The 25694-nt window shown below is 42.1% G+C and overlaps 1 protein-coding gene across 1 annotated transcript in view; it reads left to right on the top strand.

Annotated features, from left to right (window-relative positions):
• The window catches only part of LOC139452021 (adhesion G protein-coupled receptor A3-like), a 126139-nt gene that overhangs the window by 75502 nt on the left and 24943 nt on the right, over window positions 1–25694 (top strand). Inside the window, exons 3-9 of the mRNA XM_071233300.1 lie at window positions 8267–8338; window positions 15921–15992; window positions 16967–17038; window positions 17482–17645; window positions 23324–23871; window positions 24454–24612; window positions 25558–25652. Of these exons, the coding sequence (XP_071089401.1) occupies window positions 8267–8338; window positions 15921–15992; window positions 16967–17038; window positions 17482–17645; window positions 23324–23871; window positions 24454–24612; window positions 25558–25652 (1182 nt within the window). The remainder of the gene's footprint in view (window positions 1–8266; window positions 8339–15920; window positions 15993–16966; window positions 17039–17481; window positions 17646–23323; window positions 23872–24453; window positions 24613–25557; window positions 25653–25694) is intronic.

The following is a 25694-nucleotide window of genomic DNA, read 5'->3' as shown; positions in this document are numbered from 1 at the left end:
TCTGAACTTCTATCTGATCTCCTGTTCATCAAGGTTTAAGAAGTAAACAAACTGCCTAGGCTGTATGTTTATGTTTACTTTGATACAGTTGTGTTGACAATGATACAGACTAAAATAAACAAACAAGTCAAGTTTGTATTGAAAGAAGCAACAGAACTCAAGTAGGAAATACAACCCCGACCTTCTTGTCTCGCTGACACAAGAGTTCACAGGGGAGGCTACTCTGTTCAAGTGTTTTCTTTTAGAGAAGCTGCCATTAGGCTTGTAATGACTTAAGTGGATTTGAATGTTTAGATACTGCTGTTGGATTGTTTGTAAACATATTAATTTAACGACCATCTGACCTGTCAAGTTGCCAGACTGTTGATAGTGTCATGTACTGGAGGTCACCATGAACAGATGACGGAGGATTGTGGGGGTCCACCAAACAACTGTTTTGCTTGTCTTAGAGACGTGGAGTAAGTAGCCACTAATGGTCACACAGGGGTCCCTGGATAGAGCTGCTTTTGGGTGTCACCATATTTGGTACACTTCTCCAACCTGACACATATATATTGAACTTGAATATTTTAAGTATGGTGCAAGTCAGTGTTATGCCAGATCGCTCTATGGTCTGCAATGATTGAGTTTTGAAAGAAGGGGCTGTCAGGTAGCCTTGTGGTTAAAGAGTTCTCCCGTCATGCCGAAGACCCAGGTTCGAATCCCAATATGGGTGCAATGTGTGGAGCCCATATCTGGTGTCCCCCGCTGTGATATTGCTGGAATGTTGCTCACTCATTCTTTGAAGGAAATCTAAATTGAAAAAAAACTAAAAAAACTACACTAACAATCATCAACATTCACAAAAAATCTCTTAAGGTCAGTTAAGTTGATTCACTGCATTGAGCATTCACACTGTCATTATTTACAATCAGTCAATATCAGAGCAAATTCATCAGCATTTGACACTTTCCTTCTGAAACATTAGCTCGCTTTGGTATATTACACATGCTACAGTGCCTTTGAGTAACCAGTGCTGGCAGCATGGTAAATAATGCAAATTGAATTGCAAACCAGTTTGCATGGCCTAATCGGCCCACACATAACCTGGGTCCCAGAGTGTAATGAAACCAACTACACAATGTACAGTATGCAAGCTTCACCACACAAATACCAGGGTGAATAATCCTGGCTGCCTTGTTGGTAAATAATGGAAATTGAATCGCATGCGTCTAGGTATGACAACAACAGTGTAATCAAGGCGCGAGAAGCCGACTCATCAGTGTATCCTTCAGATTAAATCCTGCATGTCTGGGGGTGAAGAGGAAGCAATCCAACCACCAGAATGCTCGTGTTTGTTTGGTGGCCCCTTTCGAAGGTGCTCTAACCCCTAAGGCTCCCATCAAGTGGGCTCCTCGGTTGTAGCTTCTCGTCCTGTTGCTGATTGCTTCTGGAGGGGGCTGCCAAGGATGGAAGCGGGGCCGTCTGCTCTGTCTGTTCCTCAATTCCCTCCTGTGTGTTGGCAATGATTTCACAGGTAGCAGATTTGATGAAACCCGTCAGCCAATACTATGCTGATAGGCAGTGTTCTGGTTGTTTTGTCACAGAACAGGATTTTCAGTGTGTTATCGTGAATATTGTGAAAAGAGAAATCTTGTCTTTTGCATTCCAGGCCTGTTGGAAGGTGATTGAGAAGTCCTATAGTTGGATGTAAATATTTGTGGAAGGTTTATCTCGCACTGTAGCTCACTGGAGCATACTCCAATGTTCAGATTCTTGACTTGGACATTTGAGAAGCAGCAAATGTAATTGTGCAATAATCACATTTGATTCTGAAACCTTGGCAGGGTAGAAAGCTTGACAGCGCTGCAGAATCTAATTATTGGTTTGTCACGAGGAATGCATTGTCTGTCAGTTGAAGAACTGTTGAGAGGTAGCGGAGCCGGTCACGCAGCAGCATGCGTTGAGCAGAACTTGGCAACGTGCAGGCGGCCGTCATGTCCAGATTGTCTGTTCGCTCTGTATCTACTGAGCCAATATTTCCGGAAGATGAAGATGTCGATCATCCGAAGCCCTAACATTTGTGTTCCCCAAACCAGCTTTGATGTATTGCGAGAAAATAATGGCGAAAGGGGAAGACAAAAATCCTATTTAGTACATACCATCTCCTGATAGAACTGTCTGATGGGTTAGCAGAATAACACATGACACAAATTGATTCAACCTTTCAAAGGTCTAGTTAGTTTTCTGTATTTGTTTACAATGAAATGGCCATGCAAGTTCTGCAGTTGTCTACATTGCGCCAGGACACGTGCAGCTTTGATCTGGTTAGGAGGAGTTGTAGGGAATTAGTATCATGGGAACCACATGAACAAAACAAAATGTTCATTTTTCTCATACTTATATGTTTTACATGTGTAATTACATGTTGTGGACAAGTGAGACAAGTCTAATGAGGTTGGTTACTTGAACTTGAATTTACTGTGGCAAATACTGTTTTTCACAGACAGAAACTAATAATAATGCCCACTGATACCAACCGCTTCTCCTGCAAACATTTATCATTTTTGGCAGATGAAACATTTTTTTTCTTGTTAATTTTTCTTTTTTAACATATTGTGGCCAGAAAATAGATACAATATTTTTCGTTATCATTTAAAAAAATACTTTTGATGCAGTAGAATTACGTTGATTGTTGCAAATTGAAATATATGTTTGAATATGTTCAAGGGGATGTGGTATTTCTGGCGTGCCTGATGTGGCACAGTCTGGATAGTTGTTCAGCAGTGTCGTGACACGGTAATGAGGTGATAGTTGTAGGTGTTGACAGCGTACAGGGAACTTGTTTTATACTCATGGGGTCCCTGTCTATTGTTTGCTGTCAGTGGGACTGTTGTCAGGGAGGTGATAGTTGTAGGTGTTGACAGCGTACAGGGAACTTGTTTTATACTCATGGGGTCCCTGTCTATTGTTTGCTGTCAGTGGGACTGCATAGACCACATCATGACAATATTGAAATGGACAGAGTGCACAAAGCACATCAGTGTGGTATCAGGGATTTTGCTAGGATTCTAAACTTAGTGAACTTGAATTTACTATAGTAAATACTGTTTTTCTTTGAAGATTAAGAACAATTACTGAAGACATATTTAATGCCTCAATAAAACATTGAATCATCCGAACTATTAGTGAAACTGGAACAAATGAAGTAGCTGCCTTTGTGGTTTTCGTAGTTCTTTGAGTTCTGTTCTCTCCGATTAATGTCAAATTGAGAAAATATTATCAAATTGGAAAAAATGAAAATATGACTTCCAAATGTGCCTGTCTTCAACCAAAGAAAGGGGCGGTCAGGTAGCCTAGTGGTTAAAGCGTTCGCTCGTCACGCCGAAGACCCTGGTTCGATTCCCGACATGGGTACAATGTGTGAAGCTCATTTCTGGTGTCCCCCGCTGTGATATTGCTGGAATATTGCTAAAAGCGGCGTAAAACCATACTCAGTCAGTCAGTCAACCAAAGAATATTTGGTAAGTCAGTTCTATCATGCTACAGATAAACCGGATGTTTAGTATTGCTGCCATGTCATAGTCCAGACATATAATATTGTTATCATGTCATAGGTAAACTGGTTTAATAATAAACTAATAAATAAATCACGTCATAGGTGTATTTGACTTTTCGTTTTGGCTGATTAAGCATTTCATGTAAGTGGTAACATCCTTGAATCAGCAGCCAGATGACATGTTGAAGTGAGGGGAGATAGGAGTCTCGCAGCCATGGTAGGAATGGACGTGAATGTGAGGCTTGAGAACTGCACCTCCAGGATCGGCGCCATGCGGCAGTGTTGATGAAGTAACCACGCTGTAGGTGAAGGGTTGCCTCTCCTCCTTTATCAAGAGAACAGTAGCTATCTATATCCCGTGCGGAGAGCGGAGAGAAAGCGTATTTCACAGACAGAGAAACTAATGATATTGCCCACTGATGCAAAGCGCTCGGTTATAAAGTTGTACATTTGCCTCAGCTTCTCACACAAACATTTATCATTTTTGGCAGATGGAACATTTTTCAATATCATTGTGAAGATTTTGGTTTGGATGAAGGAGAGTTTTTAGCTCTTTTAGCATATTGTGGCCGAAAAATAGATAAAATATTTTTCGTTAGTATTTAAAAAATACTTTTGATGAAGTAGAATTACGTTTATTGTTGCAAATTGAAATATATGTTTGAATATGTTCAAGGGGATGTGGTGTTTCTGGCGTGCCTGATGTGGCACAGTCTGGGTAGTTGTTCAGCAGGGTCATGTGACACGGTAATGAGGTGATAGTTGTAGGTGTTGACAGCGTACAGGGAACTTGTTTTATACTCATGGGGTCCCTGTCTATTGTTTGCTATACATCAGTAGGACTGTTGTCATGGAAACAGCATAGACCACATCATGACATTATTGAAATGGACAGAGTGCACAAAGCACATCAGTGTGGTATCAGGGATTTTGCGAGGATTCTAAACTAAGTGAACCTGTGAAGCAAATTGATTTTTTTTGTATCGTGTTCCAAATTGAATTTTGGAAGTAATGTTTTTTTCAATTCAGAGGTATTTTATCATTGTATTTTGAGTTAGCACACAATGCAATAAGCTAAAGCTAGCATTAAAATCTCTTCCTCTTTATTAGTTCTACTGGTTACTTCTTACGATTATATGACAGTATATTGATCATATGGTATAACACGATTACATGACAGTATATTGATCATGTGGTATAACACGATTATATGACAGTATATTGATCATATGGTATAACAGGATTATATGACAGTATATTGATCATATGGTATAACACGATTATATGACAGTATGTTGATCATATGGTATAACACGATTATATGACAGTATATTGATCATATGGTATAACACGATTATATGACAGTATATTGATCATATGGTATAACATGATTATATGACAGTATATTGATCATGTGGTATAACACGATTATATGACAGTATATTGATCATGTGGTATAACACGATTATATGACAGTATACTGATCATGTGGTATAACACGATTATATGACAGCATATTGATCAAGTGGTACAACACGATTATACGACAGCATACTAATCATGTGTTATAACATGATTATATGACAGCATACTGATCATGTGATATAGCATGATTATATGACAGCATACTGATCAAGTGGTATAACATATATATGACAGCATACTGATCATGTGATCTAACATGATTATATGACAGCATACTGATCAAGTGGTATAACGTATATATGACAGCATATTGATCATGTGGTATAACACAATTATATGACAGCATACTGATCATGTGTTATAACATAAATATATGACACCATATTGATCATATGGTATAACACGATTATATGACAGTATATTGATCAAGTGGTATAACACGATTATATGACAGTATATTGATCATATGGTATAACACGATTATATGACAGTATATTGATCATATGGTATAACATGATTATATGACAGTATATTGATCATGTGGTATAACACGATTATATGACAGTATATTGATCATGTGGTATAACACGATTATATGACAGTATACTGATCATGTGGTATAACACGATTATATGACAGCATACTGATCAAGTGGTACAACACGATTATACGACAGCATACTAATCATGTGTTATAACATGATTATATGACAGCATACTGATCATGTGATATAGCATGATTATATGACAGCATACTGATCAAGTGGTATAACATATATATGACAGCATACTGATCATGTGATCTAACATGATTATATGACAGCATACTGATCAAGTGGTATAACGTATATATGACAGCATACTGATCATGTGGTATAACACGATCATATGACAGCATATTGAGCATGTGTTATAACACAATTATATGACAGCATACTGATCATGTGTTATAACATAAATATATGACACCATATTGATCATGTGTAACACGATTATATGACAGTATACTGATCATGTGGTATAACATAACTATATCCCACCTATGAAGGTGAGGGGCGGTCGGGTAGCCTAGTGGTTTAAAGCGTTTGCCGTGATATTGCTGGAATATTGCTAAAAGCGGCGTAAAACCATACTCACTCACTTACTCACTATGAAGGTGAAGGTCACATCCTCTACATTGTGTCTGTCAACTGCCATCTTTTTTCACCTCAGATAGAGATAGTCCATGAAAGACCCTGACTTGCACCGTCTATTTATTCTTTGTTTAAACCATTTAATGTACAGGATGCTGCAGGGGTTGTTAGCTGGAAGGCATGAAGAGAAACATGTGACATACAGCCGGAACAAGGCTCCTGGTCATGTGAGGCACAGTGTTCAACATGCAATACATGTGTAGTTGTCAGGCAAGCACTACACAGATCACGACATGATTTGTTGTGCTTTTGGTGGGGCTCTCAGATTAATCACGGCAACCTGTTTGGCAAACAGACCACATCCATCCCTCGCGTGTGGCAAGAGCAGTCCATAGTCTGTAGCACAGTTCCTGATAGGAAGCACTGTCCTGTTTTGGGCCAGGCAGTGATCAAATTAAGACACCAGCATTACACCCAATGTGCAGCGTCTTGGCTAGGTTCCTTGACATGAAGCTTGAAATTGTCCATCAGGTGGGAGGGTTCTGGTTTCAAGGCAAATTTACGTTGTGATTGTCTGAGAAGTTGGTCCTGACATTTTGATAACGCTACTTTTGCTGGTGATCATGTGATCAGATTTCATACCTTTCTTCCATGTGATTGGGTATTTGTGGAAATACAGCCATATTTGATTGGCTGAGAGAAGTTATGTCATGTTGGGTATTAGTTTTCCAATGGGCTCTCATGGAAAGTATTTCTTGAGAAATAGTGGTTTTAATATGTGAAAAAACTCTGAGTTTTGTAGAGGAGGTATTGTCTTGCTGTTAGATGTCTTTTGTTGTGTCTTGTTGTTAAGCTCCGTTTTGTTGTTAGACCCTGTGGTGATCCACAGTATCCTTTGCTGGTCGTAAGAATGACAAAATGGATCAGGTGGTCAGGCTCGGTGAGACTTATTGATTGGATGTCATGGTCCCCTGTCTACATGGATTGTTGCTCACACTGTCGATCACTGGGATGTCTGACCCCAGATTTGATTATTTACAGGCTGTTGTCATAGAGATGAAATATTGCTAAGTGCAGCGTTAAACAACAAACAAATAGGCTTGTTGTTAGATGTGTTTGGAGTGCTGTTTAACCTTTGCTCTGCAGTATGAGACCTGGGCCCACTTGCACAAAGCGGTCTTAGTGCTATGACTATTGTAAGCCTATGTTAAAGTATGGGATCATCCTAGTGCAAAGATTGCTTTGTGCAAGTGGGCCCTGGAGCCATTACTTCAAGGTTTTGTTCTATGGTTTCCCCAGGTTGTCTCCCTGCAAAGCAGACCGTTGTAATTCATCTCAGTGCTGGGGGCACGGGTGGCCTAGTCGTCTAAGGCGTAGCAGTTCACTGTGCAGAGTTGCATCCCTTGGGCACGCCAGATACCTTTGATTGTGGTTTCAAAATCTGGTTTGCCCGATTATGTTTCTAGCTTTGTCAGCACCATACCTGTGCTCGTGGGTTTCACCGAAGTGGTAAACGTCCGAGACATGCATCACTTTGGGCTTTCCTTCCACATTAAGCTGACATGCCGTGATATAACTGGAATACTGTTAAAAGCAGCGTTAAACCCAACTCACTCACTCCTTCATCTAAGCGTTTAGCAGCGTACACTCCCCTTTCGTATAGATAGCCACATTTCGGCCTGTTTTGTCTTTATCTCTTCGAAAAGCTTGAAAAACTATTCTTGAGGCAATGTTTAGAGGATTGATAAAGTTAACAACCTCAAATCAAATTACAGAAGCAGTTTATGTCATCACGGTGTGAAACTAACTCCCAGTGTGCTGCAGTGTCGACAGTCAATCACATCTGTCAAACTAAAAGCAGTTTGAAAGTCATGTGTATTTGACATTTCAAATGAACACAAATTTGAGAACATTGTGTAATGGATGAGGACGAAGTGGTTAAAAATGGTTTCGCTCCACATGCAGAGAAGAGGATGTTTTCATTGCCGGTGCCGCCATTACTTGCTTCCAGTTTGGTGCTGCTATGTGGCCATTTGTGTCCTCAGAAAACAGTCTTGTAAAAACATGTGTAATTATTCGAGAGAAGGAACTCCCCCCAGGGCACGTTCAGTCTCGTGTTTGACTGATAGTCAATGTAAATTTCTAATGATTTTACTGTTTTTTCTTTGCAGGAATCTAAGTCACAACCAAATAACAATAATTGAACCTGGGGCCTTTGCCGGACTGGAGAGTTTGCGCCGATTGTAAGTATAGAGCAATTATGTAGATGATGTATGTGTAGAATTAGCTGGCTGCATGTGATGTTTAGCATTGGTTTTATTGTATCCCCGCACCACTGTTTATGCTGTTCCATTTGAAGAAATTGCCAAGCAATTCAATCTCATCCACAGTCTGCCGTACCATTAATTTTCAAATAACATCAATCACAGTAAATTAATCTATTATCCATATTGAATAAAATAAGTATAAAAATACTGATGTTCAACCTATAGTGTCCCGTTGTGTGTGTTTGTCGGTGTAAGGGCAGAATAGGGCCTCTCTACCTTGGATGGTTTAACTAGGGACATTACAGTATGGATAGACTTGAAGTGGCTGTTTACTTGGAGATATTACAGTATTGATAGACTTGATGAGGCTGTTAACATGGGTATATCACAGTATTGATAGACTTAATGAGTTGTTTGATAGGCATTACTTAGAAGTTGACGGATGACAAGATAGACACAATTTTTATGGATAACAACTTCTTTAATACTGTAAAAAGGCCTTTTTACAGTATTAAAGAAATTGTTATCCATAGACTTAATGAGGCTGCTATCTTGGGGATATCACAGTTTGGACAGACGGACAGCATATTTGAACAAATAAAATATTTTTTTAACATATGTTTCTTTTCATATTGCCCTTATGACAAAGTTATGAAAAAGTGAAAACAGGTGCTTTATGCATATCTAAATCTTCGTCAATATTAATGAACTTATCTTTGTTCTTATTGACTGCCGTGTCCTGTTTGATGTTTGGCAAGCCTGATGAATGAGTTAGTTTATGCAGTGTCCACATTCCCAAGCTTGTCACCACATGTCAAGGACTTGGGCTGTGATGACAGGAATATTGCTGTGACAAGCTGAATCTGACATGGACCTGGTTGTCCCAGGTCATGTGCTCACTATGAAGGGCTGCCTCCTACAGGTGTTCCAGAAGCCTACGATTGTGTGGCTAAATCCAAGAGGGGAGGTCGGGTAGTCTAGTGGTTAAAGCGTTCGCTTGTAAAGCCGTAGACCCGGGTTTGATTCCCAACATGGGTACAATGTGTGAAGCCCATTTCTGGTGTTCCCCGCCATGATATTGCTGGAATATTGCTAAAAGCGGCGTAAAACCATACTCACTCACTCACTCTTCCACAGAGAGAAGGAATAACCCAGGCCTGTTCTTCCCCACCCCTGGCCACCCCCTCAAATTTTAAACATGGATTTTTCATTCATGAGGATCCTGTATTTTTATGTTTCCGGGAGCCTGAAATTAAGAAGGAAAATCTATAATGAGGAGTGTTTTTTTAGAACTCACTCAGTAAATCCAAGATGCACCCTGATCATGACTGTTGGTTTGCCCAAGTGCTCATAGGTGTCATTCACCTAAGTGGTAAAACAACAAAGATTTGCATTATTTTGGGTACTTCTTCCATGATAAGCTGCCAGTGAAATAACTGAGTTGAGTTAAGATGAAATGGGGTTTAAGGCCAGACCAGTCATTGTTTTTGCCCCTTAATGCCGAGCGCTAGGCATGGTTACAATAAGTAACATCTTTTTAAATGACGCAGTCGGTTATCGAACACTGGACCTTTTGCTCTCTGGGCAGACGCCAAACCACTAAACCAGGGAGGCGGTCCGATATATAAGGGAAATACTGTACATTATGTGAAATAAGTGTCGCTCACTCTCACTCACTCACTCACTCACTCACTCACTCACTCACTCACTCACTCACTCACTCACTACCGTGAATCCTTGTGGTGTAGGATGGTGTTCTGTGAACCACGTAGCAAAGGTAAATACAGACGTGATTGTGAATCAGTTACACATATTTATGTTCGGGCGACCGGGCTTGGGATGGCTCACACCCATTCCTTACGTCCTTCTGATGAACAAATTCTGAAAACAAGTCCTAAATTGAATGATTTACAGTCTTTGCATGTGGGAGAAAAAGAATTGGTCAATGAAATATTCACAACTGACAAAATTAGCCTGTCTCTCCAACAGTTGAAGTGGAGTTTTTATAGGTTGAATGATGGGAGAAGACTGCGTAGACTTGAGAGAATGTAGGATGTTTTGTGGAAGGCCCCCAGCCGAGAGTTTTATGAAGGCGATACATATCTCGTGGAAATCGGCTGGATGTGTTGCGGCCTCCTCCACCAAGTCTGTGAAGTCGGCCTTCAGTCACATGACCACATGGCGAGAAGGCATCCACAGGCCACGGAAACGGCTTCCAGATTAGTGCACCTGTCAACGTTAGGCGCTGTTGTCTAGCTAAAAAAGTAAATTTTGAAAAACGTCTTGGTTAGTAAGAAACATTTGGCAGAAGCCAGCTGCCTTGGAAGAGAAGATAATTACTCGGATGCTGGTTGGGACTGGATGTTGTAAATAATGAAATCTGATCAATATGTTTGTTTAATGCTCAGCATTAGGAACATGGGAATTAAACATGAATGTTAGATGCTTTTGGGTTACATTAACACCTTCTGCTATTAAATTTTATGAAGTCTACATCAAATATGAAAACATTTTAGATCAAGATTGGGATTTTTTTGTAAATAGTGAAGCATGAGTTTAGGAACATGGCGGCCTCGTGTACAAGCAAGGCTGGTTGTTTGTTTACCCCTTGACCCAGTTCCACAAAGTGATCTTAGCCCGAAGATGATCGTAACCAAACTACGATATTCGTAGTGCTTAGGTTGCTTTGTTGAACGGGACACAGGAAGATGATGGAGCACCCTGTGAAGAAGTCGTCAATAAACCAACATGGTCTACCAGGCTAAACTTTCCCCTGGCCTGTTTTTCTCCAGGGGAAGCGTTCAGGTAGCCTAGTGGTTAAAGCGTTCGCTCATCACACCAAAGAACTGGGTTCGATTCCAGACATGGGTACAATGTGTGAAGCCGATTTCTGGTGTCCCCGCGGTGATATTGCTGGAATATTGCTAAAAGCGGCGTAAAACCATACTCACTCACTCACTCTTCCCTAGAGAGAAGGAATAACCCAGGCCTGTTCTTCCCCACCCCTGGCCACCCCCTCAAATTTTAAACATGGATTTTTCGTTCATGAGGATCCTGTATTTTTATGTTTCCGGGAACCTAAAATAAGGAAGGAAGATCTATTATGAGGAGCGAGTGAGTGTTTTTTTAGAACTAAAAAATCTTTAATTAAAACAGACGGCAAAATAATGAATAATGAATGTAATGACACTGAACTAAATTATGTTGTCAGGTAGATATGGTTCAGCCTCAGTTATGTAATGTTGTACTTTACCTTGGCTATATCTTCCCATTAATAATGTTATAGATACCTGGCGACCCCCTTCAGAACCTGAAACTATGGAGTTTCATATCGAGATGCCAGATATCATATTTGACAAATAATGTAGTTTGATATGACATACATTGTGATATAACAAAAGCCTGAGTGTTTTAGTCAGTGAGTATTTCTCATTATAACCTCCGCATTTAACACTTCAGATATTTGCATTTATATATGTGTTAAATCATATTTCAGTGCAGTTGACATGTGTTTGAAAGAAAAAATTGTAGAACAATATCTAAAATATTTAAAGATGAATATAATGTTTCGGAAAATATGAGAAATATATGAAATATGGTTTTCCTGAAGAAATCCATGAGGGAAGAGACTAGTCCTTGAAAAACTTTCCCCATGTCGTGCATGTTTGAATTGAAGACCCGGGGAGGTATGACCACAGGGGATGAGATAGTATGCTTAGATTGGAGCCCAAAGGGAAGAAGATATGGCCTAGACTGAACCTTTCCTACCTCACTTTGCGGGGGGGGGGGGGGGGAAAGTCTGGCCAGGGGTGGGGAAGAACTCAGGCCCAGGCGGACCCTTCCCTCAGGGGGGAAAAACTGGCCAGGGGGATGTTTCGGCCTATTGCCACGGCATATTCCAACGTGTTCCAAGTTGGTGGCTGAGTTGACACATCAGTGTTGGTCAAGTCAGCTGTCAGGGATGTTTATGAAAAATAGTGCTCTGTAACCCTCATAAGTGAGGTATCACAACACATGATGACCAGCACTAAGGGTGTTTTGTTTTTTCTGACAAGAGGTGTGTAGACCTCTTAGACTTCATGCGAGACACTCTCCTCTTCTTGGTATAACTGGGGGCCCAGTCATCTAAGGCGCTGAATTCACTGTGCAGAGTTGCGTGCCTTGGGCACGCCAGAAACCTATGATTGTGGGTTTGAATCCTGGTTCGCCCGATTATGTTTCTAGGTTTGTCAGCACCATACCCGTGCTCGTGGCTTTCATCGAAGTGGTAAACATTTGAGACCTGCATCACTTTGGGCTTTCTTCCCACATTAAGCTGACACGCCGTGATATATAACAATGTTAAGAGCGACGTTAAACTCCACTCACTCACTCACTCACTCACTCACTATGAATCAATAGATACCAAACTTGGAATGCTCATCCCCCGTGTTTCTGTTAGCTTGGACCAAGGCAATTTCCGATGTTAGAGAGTGGTGCAGGTATAAAATGGTATTGCAAGACGATCAGCCATTGGAGGCGATGAAGGGCTGAAGTCGATCAGCCCTTTCATCAGCCTAAATGGTGGAAAAACCTCAGCACTTCATCAACTCAAATGGCTGATAGACTTCATGAATTACCCTGTGACAGAACCACGACAAGGTCCTAGTCAGTGGAATGACCTTTTTCGACACATTTCGTTACCCATGGGAAGACTCAGCTTGTTTACCAGTTGTGGAATCACTTGATGCCGAGAGTGATAGCAACAATGTTAGTCGTCACCCTCCTTCATCTGACCATAAAACACAAAGCAAATATTTAAACACAGTACACCGAGTGCCACTGTGCTGGGTAGTAGCTGTTGCAGACTTGCTGTAAGTCTCCACTGAAGGACAGACCCATGTCATTCAAGTCATTATATTTTCATTAGCAATTCTAGGCCAAAAGTACACCAGCCTTATGTGACAAAATTATGTTCCGTCAAATTTATGTTTGTTCTTCCTGAAATAAAGCTGTCAACTCTTCACACGATAATCAATTCACTAGAGCCTTGAGTAAGTCTGTGTTGGTGCTGTGTCTTCTTGTGGCTTGGCTTGAAGGCTCTCCTGCCCAGTGTGTTGCCGAACACGTCTCAAGTGAGGCTGGTTAGGTGTGGAAGCCATAAACAGGTTCATTACCGCAGCACTTTGCCACGGATCCAATTTTAGTTTTGATTGTCAGGTAGACACACATTAGTGTCCTTTTCTGGAACACTGTAAGTTCGTGTTTCTTCGTGGAGTAAACTATGAATAGACTTGCTATTGCTCTGTGTTCCCCTATAGACTGACTCAATAAACACATCAACTGCCATCACTCATTTGTAACCAAATGGTCTCACATCATGCAGAGTTATGTCCCTTTGTTATGCCAGTATGTGCTGTAGGTTTGAATTCCAGATTCGCCCTAATTTATAATCATGGGTTAGTCAGTGACAGACCATTGCTGGTGTTTTTCATTGGTATACTTTGCCAGCCTGTGACTCTATGTATGAGGATCCATTAATTCCTAGATTCATTCTCACCATGTTTCCCGTGAAGATCCGGAGTAGAATAGGTCTTCAGCAACCCATGCTTACTGTAAGACAACAATGCTTGTCGTAAGAGGTGACTTATTGGGTCAGGTGGTCAGATTCCCTGACTTGGTTGATGCATGTCATCATATCCCAAATTGCATAGATCGATGCTCATGATGTCAATCACTGGATTGTCTGACCAAGACTTGATTATTTACAGACCGCTGTCAAATACCTAGAAAATTGCCGAGTGCGACGTTAAACAACAAACAACCTTACCAAAATCTCATCACACTTTTTAGAAGCATATGGAAATGACTCAATGACTCCAAAGTCAGTCCCAAATCACCTGATTCTTAATGTTCAAACTGGTTCCGTCTACTGCTGGCGTGACATTCCTCCCACGGCATCTGTGGCACTGTGTTAGAATCGATATTAAAGGCATCATTTCGCCCCACTCACTAACGCACAGAACAATGAGTTCCAGCGCCACTTTGATCCACCCAAGCTGTTCAGGCTGAACAACAGCGGTGTGCCCCATCTGCTGTCTGTAGCATGTGCTCGAATGGCGGCAATTGCTCTGCTGTACTTTGATCTTTGATTAAACCAAATAGTAAAGAAAATGTCACATAAAACACAATATTTTTGATAATATATCGTGTTTCCTTTATTGGTGTGATTCTATCACATTTTTGCTTTGAGAGAAACTTAACGTATTGTGCAGTGTATGTATAGTAGCAGATGAAAACAGCTGACTCGGCTAAATGCCCCTGTAGACTCTAGGAAGTACCAGAGCTCCAGATAAACTTAGTATTTTTGTAAAATTCACAAAAGAAATCACCATTACCCATTATTTTGAGTTGCTTGCGTACTAATATGCATGAAAATTTAAAAAACCCAACCCATTAATATAACAATATTCAGTGAATCCTTTTACATGTTTTTCTTGCAGATCTTTATTCACTGATCAAATGCAGACATCACTTAAATATGAAATCTAGTCTACTGCTGTGAATAATGCATAAAAAGTGTGCTACCCTGAAACAAATATCTAATACAGCCCATGCAAGTCTATGATAGTTTGCAAGTCTAGATTACTGCAGTATCAGAAAATGAAGAAAGACTTTTTTATTATGTTTTATAACTATAATTTAACAACTTTTTGTGTGTAAAATATGTTCATTTCAGAGACTAAATGGATATTGCATCTGTGACTTGATGCGACATGTTACATACTTATGGCAGCACATGAACAGATACGAATTAGAAGTCACCTGAAACAGCATTTAAGCAGAAATATTTCATTTGTTTAAAAATACCCAATAGACTGGACCCAAGAGAATAAAAATATTTCGAATACCCAAATCAAACTATAGTATGGCACAATGTGATTCATAACTACTAAGTAAATGGGCCATGGTTCAAACAACTATCTGGAACTGTGGATGTATATATGTCCAGTGGTCACACTGACTGACATCAGCACAAAGAGCTTGAGGCATGGAGTTACATGGTATAAAAATTAGGAGGGACAATTGGAGCTATTTTCATTATTGTGGTTGTATCGCAATAGCAGCCCACACTATTGCAATGGGTATTGCGATAGTAGTAAACCAACTTGATAAATATATTAATCAACGTAATAGAAATAAAGTATTGCTGACAATCTCAAAGGCAGCCATTTTCTCCCCTGTTGCTACTCAAATCAAAGGGAAGTAACTCTAATCCTTGCAGGCAGGGAGCCACTCAGGCAGGTTTGAAATTCACCTAATTTATGTATTATTGACAACTAACTGTTGAAACTATTGATTGTTATGCATACAATTGATGATACTATTGGCTTTTTAAGATTCTTATTGATATTGTACTATCGTAGGGCAAACAGTTACGATAGTTCAATTTGTGGTTACACCCCTAATAATAGTTTTGATTTATTCACTTCTTTCCTTTTCTTGTTCGGCCAGCAAAACTTTGTGTTAATATTTTCTGTACAGACATAGTTTGACTCTATTCTTCTTTTACTTTCAGAGATCTTTCCTCAAACCAAATTGGCACCATCAACAGTAGCATGTTCACGGGACTTCCCAAGTTAGAGAAACTGTAAGTTGAATGCACGCGTCACATTGTCAAGGAAACGAGGAAGGTGTGGGTAGTAGGGTGATCATTGGGTGCTGGTCTTTATATAAAAGCCAACGAAAATTAAAATAAAGTGGTCGAAATCTTTTCTTGGCTGGGTGTGTGCTCCACTGTAATGGATGGATGCTCATACTATTAACCACTGGTTTGTCAGGCCCAAACAGGATTGATATGATCTGCTGTGGTATTAATGGACTGTTGTTGACTCTGGCATTCCCTCTTGTGAGACACTCTCTCTTCTTGGTGTAACTGGGGGCATGGGTGGCCCAGTCGTCTAAGGCGCTGCTATTCGCTGTGCAGAGTTGCGTCCCTTGGGCACGCCAGAAACCTATGATTGTGGGTTCGAATCCCGGTTCTCCCCGATTATGTGTCTAGGTTTGTCAGCACCATACCCGTGCTCATGGGTTTCACCGAAGTGGTAAACATCGGAGACCTGCATCACTTGGGGCTTTCCTCCCACATTGAGCTGACACGCGGCGATATAACAGGAATACTGTTTAAAGCGGCGTAAAACCCAACTCACTCACACTCTCTTGGTATAACTCTGTGTTTCATGAACACCTTGTTACTGTCACTTTCCTGGGGCGGTCGGGTAGCCTTGGTTAAAGTGTTCGCTCGTCACGCCTAAGACCCGGGTTCGATTCCCAAAATGGGTACAATGTGTGAAGCCCATTTTTCTGGTGTCCCCCGTCATGATATTGCTGGAATATTGCTAACAAGCGGCGTAAAACCATACTCACTAACTTATACTGTCACTTTCCACAGAGTGTACAAACACCTGGCGTCATCACAGACTTTACAGTGTAGGAACATCGGGTGTCATCACTGTAACTTTACAGTGTGACAGTTGGGTCTTAAATTTGTCATTTCAGTTTGTTGTTGTTGTGGCAGAGAATCCTGCTGGGTTTCCACATGTTGATCTGTGTTGTTTGTTTCAGATTCCTGTCCCGCAACAGAATCAACACCATCCCCGAAGGAACATTCAACGATCTCACTGCACTCAAACGAATGTAAGCGTTGTGTTTTCATGTCAAGCAGACTGAAGGTTAACAGATAGTGGCAGTAGTAAAAAGGCTGACCATGTCAACTCAGACTTTCTCCCTCATGAATACCTCTTAACTTTGCTCCATCTAACAACCCAATACCCTAACCCCCTACCCCACTCCAAGTAACCACCCTGTCCCCATAAACCACCCAAACTCACAAATTCAACCTCACCCCATCCCAATACCCCATCCCACCCCACCCCACCCCAAAGCCCACCTAAGCCCAGGCCCAGGCCCAGGCCCGGCCCAGCCCAGCCCAGCCCAGCCCAGCCCAGCCCAGCCCAGCCCAGCCCAGGCCTGTTCTAATATTCCGCCTACACCTCACAAAAACCCCATCCCATTACAAACAATGACAAAGGTAGGACAGAGACGAGATCAGTACAGAGGTTTACTGTTGTGTATTTCAGTGACTTCAACTCGGAGTACTTGCGCTGTGACTGCCATCTGAGCTGGATGGTCCGCTGGGCCAAGGACAAGGGGGTTCGAATCCAGTCTACCACCAAGTGCCAGCTGCCAGATGCCATGAAGGGACGGATACTCTCCAAGTTGAAGACAGTTGATCTCCATTGCAGTGAGTCACACGTTTCCTGTCTTCACACTGTAGGATGTTTTGTTTGATGTTTAAAGCCGCACTCAACTATATTCCAGAAACATGACGGCGGTCTGTAAATAATCAAGTCTTGACCAGGAAATCCACTATTGATATAATGGATCTATGCAATTGGGATATGATGACATGCATCAACCATCAGCCTGACCACCCGATCCTGTTAGTCATCTCTTGTGACAAGCATTGTTGCCTTTATGGCAAGCTTGGGTTGCTGAAGACCAATTCTACCCCGGATCTTCACGGGTTATTGTAGGAAGTAACATAACTGTGACCATGAACTGGGGAATAGTCCTGTAACTAGTTGTCAGGTGTGGTTTTAACCTGGCAGTGTATCGCTTGACATGGAAGAGATTACAGGTGGAGCAACTAAATGTGTCCTTGGATCTTCTGGATTTAGGGGATTTAAATGAATTTGTATTATTTGCGATTGTTTGTCATGATGCATAAATATGGATATTTTGTGGATATTACTTAAGTCCATCATTATCTAGCTTTCAACCCAACACCCCCACCCCCACTACCAACCCACAACCCCACCCCCCCACCAACCCATCCACCAACCCACCCACAAAGTTTAAGCCCACTCCTCCCTTTGCTAAGGGTGTGACATGGGGATGTGGCCATACCTGTGTAGTCGTTATAGTGTCAGCATGCAGACAGATCTCTGACCTGTCAGAGTTTTAAATCTGAAGTGCAACACTGCCTGGGAAACTATTTGCCATTGACAAGTTTCAGTTGCTAGATAACAACGTACAGGCCAGGCTTGCCAGCAGACACAGGTAGACACCACTTGTGATATCCAACTGGTCATAGCTGACAGGTGGTTTATGTAAAGAACTAGATTTTAGGAGAAAACAACTAGCCTGGTCAGATTTTCTCTAGTCTTGGACTAACGGACTAGTGGCTGTGTCTAACACTGGGATATTGTAAATTAATTTAGGTATGAAATTAGTGCAAAAAATGCTTGTGTCCCTTGCTCGTATTGATAAAGTGACTCCTTTTTGTGTCAGTTTTATGTTTATTGTCAAGTCAGGTTCGCTGCACGTGGGCGGATACAATAACATATATAACAGTAGTCACAGTAAACAGTGTAATTGAGTGCCAGATTTAGACAGTGCTTCTCACCTGGTTCTGGTGTCAACAGGGCACGATTTAGGTGAATAGGGCACGATTATGGTGAATGGGGCACAATTTAGGTGGATGGGACACGATTATGGTGAATGGGGCCCAGTTTGGGTGGATGGGGCACAAAATGTTGTTGATGAGGCCCAGTTTGGGTGGATGGGGCACGAAATTTAGTTGGTGGGGCACAGTTTCGGTGGATGGGGCATGATTTTGGTGGATGGGGCACAGTTTGGGTGGATGGGGCTCAGTTAGGGTGGATGGAGCACACATTTTGTTGATGGGGCACAGTTTGGGTGGATGGTGCACAGTTTGGGTGGATGGGTTACGAATTTTGTTGATGGGGCACAGTTTGGGTGGATGGGGTATGATTTGGGTGGATGGGGTATGATTTGGGTGGATGGGGCATGATTTGGGTGGATGGGTCACAGTTTGGGTGGATGGGGCATGATTTTGATGGATGGGTCACAGTTTGGGTGGATGGGGCATGATTTGGGTAGATGGGGCATGATTTTGATGGATGGGTCACAGTTTGGGTGGATGGGGCTCAGTTAGGGTGGATGGAGCACAAATTTTGTTGATGGGGCACAGTATGGGTGGATGGTGCACAGTTTGGGTGGATGGGTTACGAATTTTGTTGATGGGGCACAGTTTGGGTGGATGGGGTATGATTTGGGTGGATGGGGCATGATTTTGGTGGATGGGGCACAGTTTGGGTGGATGGGGCTCAGTTAGGGTGGATGGAGCACACATTTTGTTGATGGGGCACAGTTTGGGTGGATGGTGCACAGTTTGGGTGGATGGGTTACGAATTTTGTTGATGGGGCACAGTTTGGGTGGATGGGGTATGATTTGGGTGGATGGGGTATGATTTGGGTGGATGGGGCATGATTTGGGTGGATGGGTCACAGTTTGGGTGGATGGGGCATGATTGTGGGTGGATGGGTCACAGTTTGGGTGGATGGGGCATGATTTGGGTAGATGGGGCATGATTTTGATGGATGGGTCACAGTTTGGGTGGATGGGGCTCAGTTAGGGTGGATGGAGCACAAATTTTGTTGATGGGGCACAGTTTGGGTGGATGGTGCACAGTTAGGGTGGATGGGTTACGAATTTTGTTGATGGGGCACAGTTTGGGTGGATGGGGTATGATTTGGGTGGATGGGGCATGATTTTGGTGGATGGGTCAGTTTGGGTGGATGGGGTATGATTTGGGTGGATGGGGCATGATTTTGGTGGATGGGTCACAGTTTGGGTGGATGGGGCATGATTTGGGTGGATGGGGCATGATTTTGGTGGATGGGTCACAGTTTGGGTGGATGGGGCATGATTTTGATGGATGGGGCATGATTTTGATGGATGGGTCACAGTTCGGGTGGATGGGTCACAGTTAGAGTGGATGGGGCATGAAGGGATTATGGATAGGAGAATGGTGTGGGGCACGAGGGAGGCCTTGGATGGGATACAGTGTATGACTGGAGAACTGAGTAGGCTGAGGCAGTAAATAGGTGTTACAAAATTTAGGGTTGGGTAAAAATGGTAGAAAGACGATTTGGGGAATAAGGAAGGGCAAGTCGTGGATGCTGAGAGGGTTCCTGGAAGACTTTGAGCAAGACGATATAGATGAAGAGATGGCGGTGCTGGTCGTCATAGCAGTAAAGATAGTAGTTGGAGTATAACACATCTGATTTATTTATTTCACGAAAAAAATCTTGCACATTTGATCAAAGATGTTCTTCCATTATAAAAATAATTAATCTCCCAGGATAAATATTGTAATTACACAAATATGCATGTGTGTTTAACAGCCTCAGATCTATTTTAGTGATATTATCATTGATTAATATTCACTTAATTACAACATGGCTAACTCCTGTCTTAATAGCCTCCATGTTCAGGGAACTCGAGGGAATACCTTTCAGTCGCTCCTTGTCTGGACCTCAACACACAACTCTACTGAGATAAGAATTAGTGTAAAAACTCGCTAGTTTGACTTTTTGCAGTAGCTTAATTATCAATAATAACACCTTATTGAAGGAGCCTCATTGCTGTGAAGAGATCAAAGCTTTGCGAGTACGTCTGCACTGCCAGTCAGCACGTTACTGTCTAATGCACACTTCAAAGATCTTGTTCTCACAAAGACCCTTTTTGTCCATCTAAATTTGACATAATTTTCGAACCTTTGGGGTTTTATGACAACTCTTTATCCAAACATATTTACGGTATTTTCAAATCCAAAATGTATTTTTGGCTCGTCCAGTTTTGATTAAGGTTGAATTGGTATGCACTGGGAATTTCCGTCACCTGTCTTCCACGTAATTCACCAGTAATAAAAATGTGACTGTCATAACAAGTTGTGAGGGAAACAGTCTTGTCAGCTTACCACTTTTACGCTGTTAATGTCAACTGGGAGAGCAGCTTCCTGATTGTGACATCAGTAAATGGTGACCCTGCTTGATGTTGGTCGGCCGTCTAATGGCAGGTTAATAGCTCACACTGTAATTGCTTCAAAGGATATGAAATGTCACATGTGATGAGTTTAATATGGCGGAGGGATATAGGCATAGAGTGAGCAGTGCAGTACGACCTTGGTTCCCAACTTTAAATGGAATTATGGCGCCATTTGACCTGATGACAACACTAGTTGTGGTAGTTTTAATGAGAAGGGAAATTGAATTTCATGTTCCCCATTTTTTATTTACTACTAAAATTCTGTATTTATCTGATAATATATAATCAATATTTCTTTCATTAAAATGACACTTTTAAACCGGAACTTCATTCAGTCTGCCTCGGACACTGCTGATTTGAGAGAAAGATCAATGATAAGATACATTATTAACACAACATTTATCGTTTTCTTGTCAGTTTACGTAAGTGTCCCATCTTGTGTCCTGCTGTGCACATTGTGGAAAAACCGTCATTGTCGTGTCACTTGGAGATCAATGTTACTTGACGAGAACAGACAATTGTCCTTTATTTCACTTTAGAGGATGTATGTTGTAAAAATGATATTTTGTGGTAAATGCAAAGCTGATGCTTTTTCTTTAAAATTCAGTGAGGTACCACTATCTGGACATAAGCACACTCACTTTCTTGTGGAGTAAAATCTTGCCTAGTTATTGCCTGTATGCCTGTACAAGGGAGCATCCATTTGATTTGTATGGTACGGGGGAGGGGGGGGAATTGAAAATTCATACATACTATTCGATTTTTTCATCACAGCCTAAGCCCACCACAGCCATGTCAACAACATTCCTATCAGGGCAATCTGTAACTGATTTTGTCTGGGCCTGGTGATCTAGGAGTTGATAGAGTGAGCACTGGTGTCGGGGTACGGTGACACAGTCATCAAGGTTGTAGTCAGCTGAAGCCTTCTTGGCTTCTTCAACAAAACGGGTCAAACATGGATACTGGGGTACTGTTGGGGTATTTCAGTTCTGTTCATTTGAGTCACTAATAATAGTTGATAACACTAAAATGTACAAAAAATGAGGCTAAGAGTCAAGTTCGGGCTAGTGCACTCAAAAGTTTGGAGCACAGACAGGTATTGTTTGGGGACCTGTTGGGGACCTGTGGGGGACCTGTTTGGGTCCTGGTTTGGACATGTTGTGGACCTGTTGTGGACCTGTCGGGGACCTGTTGTGGACCTGTTGTGGACCTGTCAGGGTCCTCTCGGGAATCTCTTGGGGAACTGTCGGGGTCCTGTTGGGGAACTGTCCGGGACCTGTCAGGGACCTCTTGGGGAACTGTCGGGGTCCTGTTGGGGAACTGTCAGGGACCTCTTGGGGAACTGTTGGGGCCCTGTTGGGGAACTGTCAGGGACCTCTTGGGGAGCTGTCGCGGTCCTGTTGGGGAACTGTCAGGGACCTCTTGGGGAACTGTCAGAGTCCTGTTGGGGAACTGACAGGGACCTCTTGGGGAACTGTCGGGGTCCTGTTGGGGAACTGTCAGGGACCTCTTGGGGAACTGTCGGGGTCCTGTTGGGGAACTGTCAGGGACCTCTTGGGGAACTGTCGGGGTCCTCTTAGAGGAACTGTCGGGGTCCTCTTGGGGACCTATTGGGGACCTGTCGGGCACCTCTTGGGGAACTGTCGGGGTCCTGTTGGGGAACTGTCAGGGACCTCTTGGGGAACTGTCGGGGTCCTGTTGAGGAACTGTCAGGGACCTCTTGGGGACCTGTCGGGCACCTCTTGGGGAACTGTCGGGGTCCTGTTGGGGAACTGTCAGGGACCTCTTGGGGAACTGTCGGGGTCCTCTTGGGGAACTGTCGGGGTCCTGTTGGGGACCTGTTGGGGACCTGTTGGGGAACTGTCGGGGTCCTGTTGGGCACCTCTTGGGGAACTGTCGGGGACCTGTCGGGGACCTGTCGGGGACCAGTTATATAATCTCATTAGGGCTTGGTGGTGGAGTAGCCTAGTGTTTAAAGTGTTGGCTCAACACACATGTCAACAAAAGTACAATGTGAGTTCTTTGTGAGTTTTGCCTAAGACTTATGGATGACCTTGATGTTTCAGAACATGACCTTCAGTTGCCGTTCTTTGTCATCAGTCCTCAAGAGAGTCAGATCGTGTTTGAAGGTGACAAATTGCCGTTCAACTGCCGAGCCTCTTTTATACACGAGGACACGCACATCGCGTGGATACGGAAAGGAGTTGCTGTGGAAACCAACAAATCTGCTGGCGTCTTTGTGGTCACGTCGAAAACACCAGACGACACAATCATCACGCACACATTAGCATTAAATAATTTACAAAAGTCGCACTCGGGTATATGGAGTTGTCAAGTTTCCACGCCACAAGGAAAGGTTTCCCGAGATGTTTCAATAACGGTTATAAAGGATCCTGAGAAAAATTGTCCCCATATCCATAAAATAACAAACAAGGGAAACTACACGTGGCATGAAACCATCGCCGGGGTGACGGTCAAGAAGCCATGTAAGGTCGGGGGAAAGGACGACTTCGCTACGTACTACTGTGACGAGTATGGATACTGGAAGTTCCTCAACATCTCACAGTGCGACTACGTCAGCGACAGGACGCGCATGCTACACAGACTCGCGCTGGTGAGTTACCATGGTTTCACCTACTCCCTGTTTCATGTCTGTTGTTGTAGGTCTGCAGTAAAATACTTTATGGTGTTAGAATTATTGAAACAGCATTAGCTACAACTCGAATAACTTGATTTGTCATTTCAAATGATAGAACTTTAGGGCCTATGCCAAATCTCAAATGAAACAATGGTAGAATATTGATTGTCTTGAACCACAGATTTAATTTGCTACTAATATCGTCTCTTTCAGGTTATTGCAAATGGTGGAAATCTTACCGTATTCGACGTAAATAGCACCCAGGGCGCTCTCAAAATTAGAAATAGGGGGCTCTTATTAGAATATAATTTTGGTGAACAGAGTTGAAAGATCGTAAATTTCGTGGTTTATGCTGACAGCCTGAAATGATACAAAAGAAAAATCTGTGCGTATTATACACGACAGATATATTTTCCAGAATTTAATTGCCCATAATCAAGGGTGCATATAACTCATGAGTGTGTATTATACACAAATAAACAAGTCTTGTGTACATGGAGCCAATTGGATTTTGAATTTTGGTATTGGTATGATATCGTTTCTGTCTTCCTGTTTCAGGAGGAGATAAATGCAACCACAGTGTTTGAATACATCAGCAAGATCAACATGACACTCAACCTCCCTGTGCCCATCTTCCCCGAGATGTCCGTCATGGACGCCGTGTTTGTTTCTGATGCCATTGACCGACTCAAGAGCTTCGTCTCTGTGGGTGCTGAGGTAGGCATGCATTATTGCTGGCAGTGTCACAATGACCTTGGCTTGTCAGATATCTAGAAGGGAAAAATGTTATCAAATGTAAATTGAGTTTCTGCTAGAGTGAACTTGATGATAAAGTTGGTGCAAATTAAAGTACTTGTGATCAAAGGGACATAACTCCATCAACCTTACTGACAGCTGCCTGGTTGAGTGACAGTTATTCTACTACACTATACTGGTGGACAGAAGAAAGGGAACAGATCATACAGAAAGTGTTTGTTGGCTCGGAAATCCTGTATGTTCCCATAGAATTAATCATCTTTGTGATGTATAAGAAATTTGTGTTTGTTTATGCATTGATTTTGTATGGGGACTCGCACTTTTTCAGCTGCTGCTGCAAAACCTGACATTTTATATACCAGCCTAATTATTTTTTCTCAAAAACACCTCTCTTTGATGTCAGTTTTGTGGCCGAAAATTTCTTTCTTCTGCAGCTGTCTGAAGCATTGTTATGTTTTTCAAGAATTTTTTGGGACAATTAATTATTTAAGATAAATCCCAGAATATCAAATGGTTAGTGCCTTAGTAATTTTGATGTTCAGATCAGGGATGTAGCCATATTCAGATGCCAATATCCCTGCAGGTCTACTAATGTTTATACAACTCTGAAATTGTGTATTGTGATAATAACTGGTGATTTAGGTATGCAGATGCACTGTTTTTCAAAGTCCATTAAAAAAAAGTTATTTTTACTTAGTTTTGCATTATTTCAATGAATGCAACATTATGATGTTTCTTAATTTAAGAAAATATAACATTCGAAAATATTCAAACTGCTACATGGGTAGCAAGTGTTACGTTGCAGCAGACAAATGATAGCAGTTTGTAATTTTTCAAATTGGAGGGCCCTGCACTCGCTCGCTCACTCACTCACTCACTCACTCACTCACTCGACATCTTTTGCAGATATCTGATGCCATTGTGGAGGTGGTGAACAACGTTACCATGGCAACACCAGCAACGCTCGCTGGAGCACAGATGCAAAAGAAAGCATGTAGCAGGTATGTGTCGTCTTCATTAACGCTAAATTTTTCAGAGTTAAA

The sequence above is a fragment of the Haliotis cracherodii genome, unplaced genomic scaffold (assembly GCF_022045235.1).
Source record: "Haliotis cracherodii isolate W230 unplaced genomic scaffold, xgHalCrac1.p SCAF_9, whole genome shotgun sequence".
In the NCBI taxonomy this organism is placed as follows: domain Eukaryota; kingdom Metazoa; phylum Mollusca; class Gastropoda; order Lepetellida; family Haliotidae; genus Haliotis; species Haliotis cracherodii.
The sequence above is the reverse complement of the archived record's forward strand: the minus strand, read 5'-3'. Positions and strand labels throughout refer to the sequence as shown.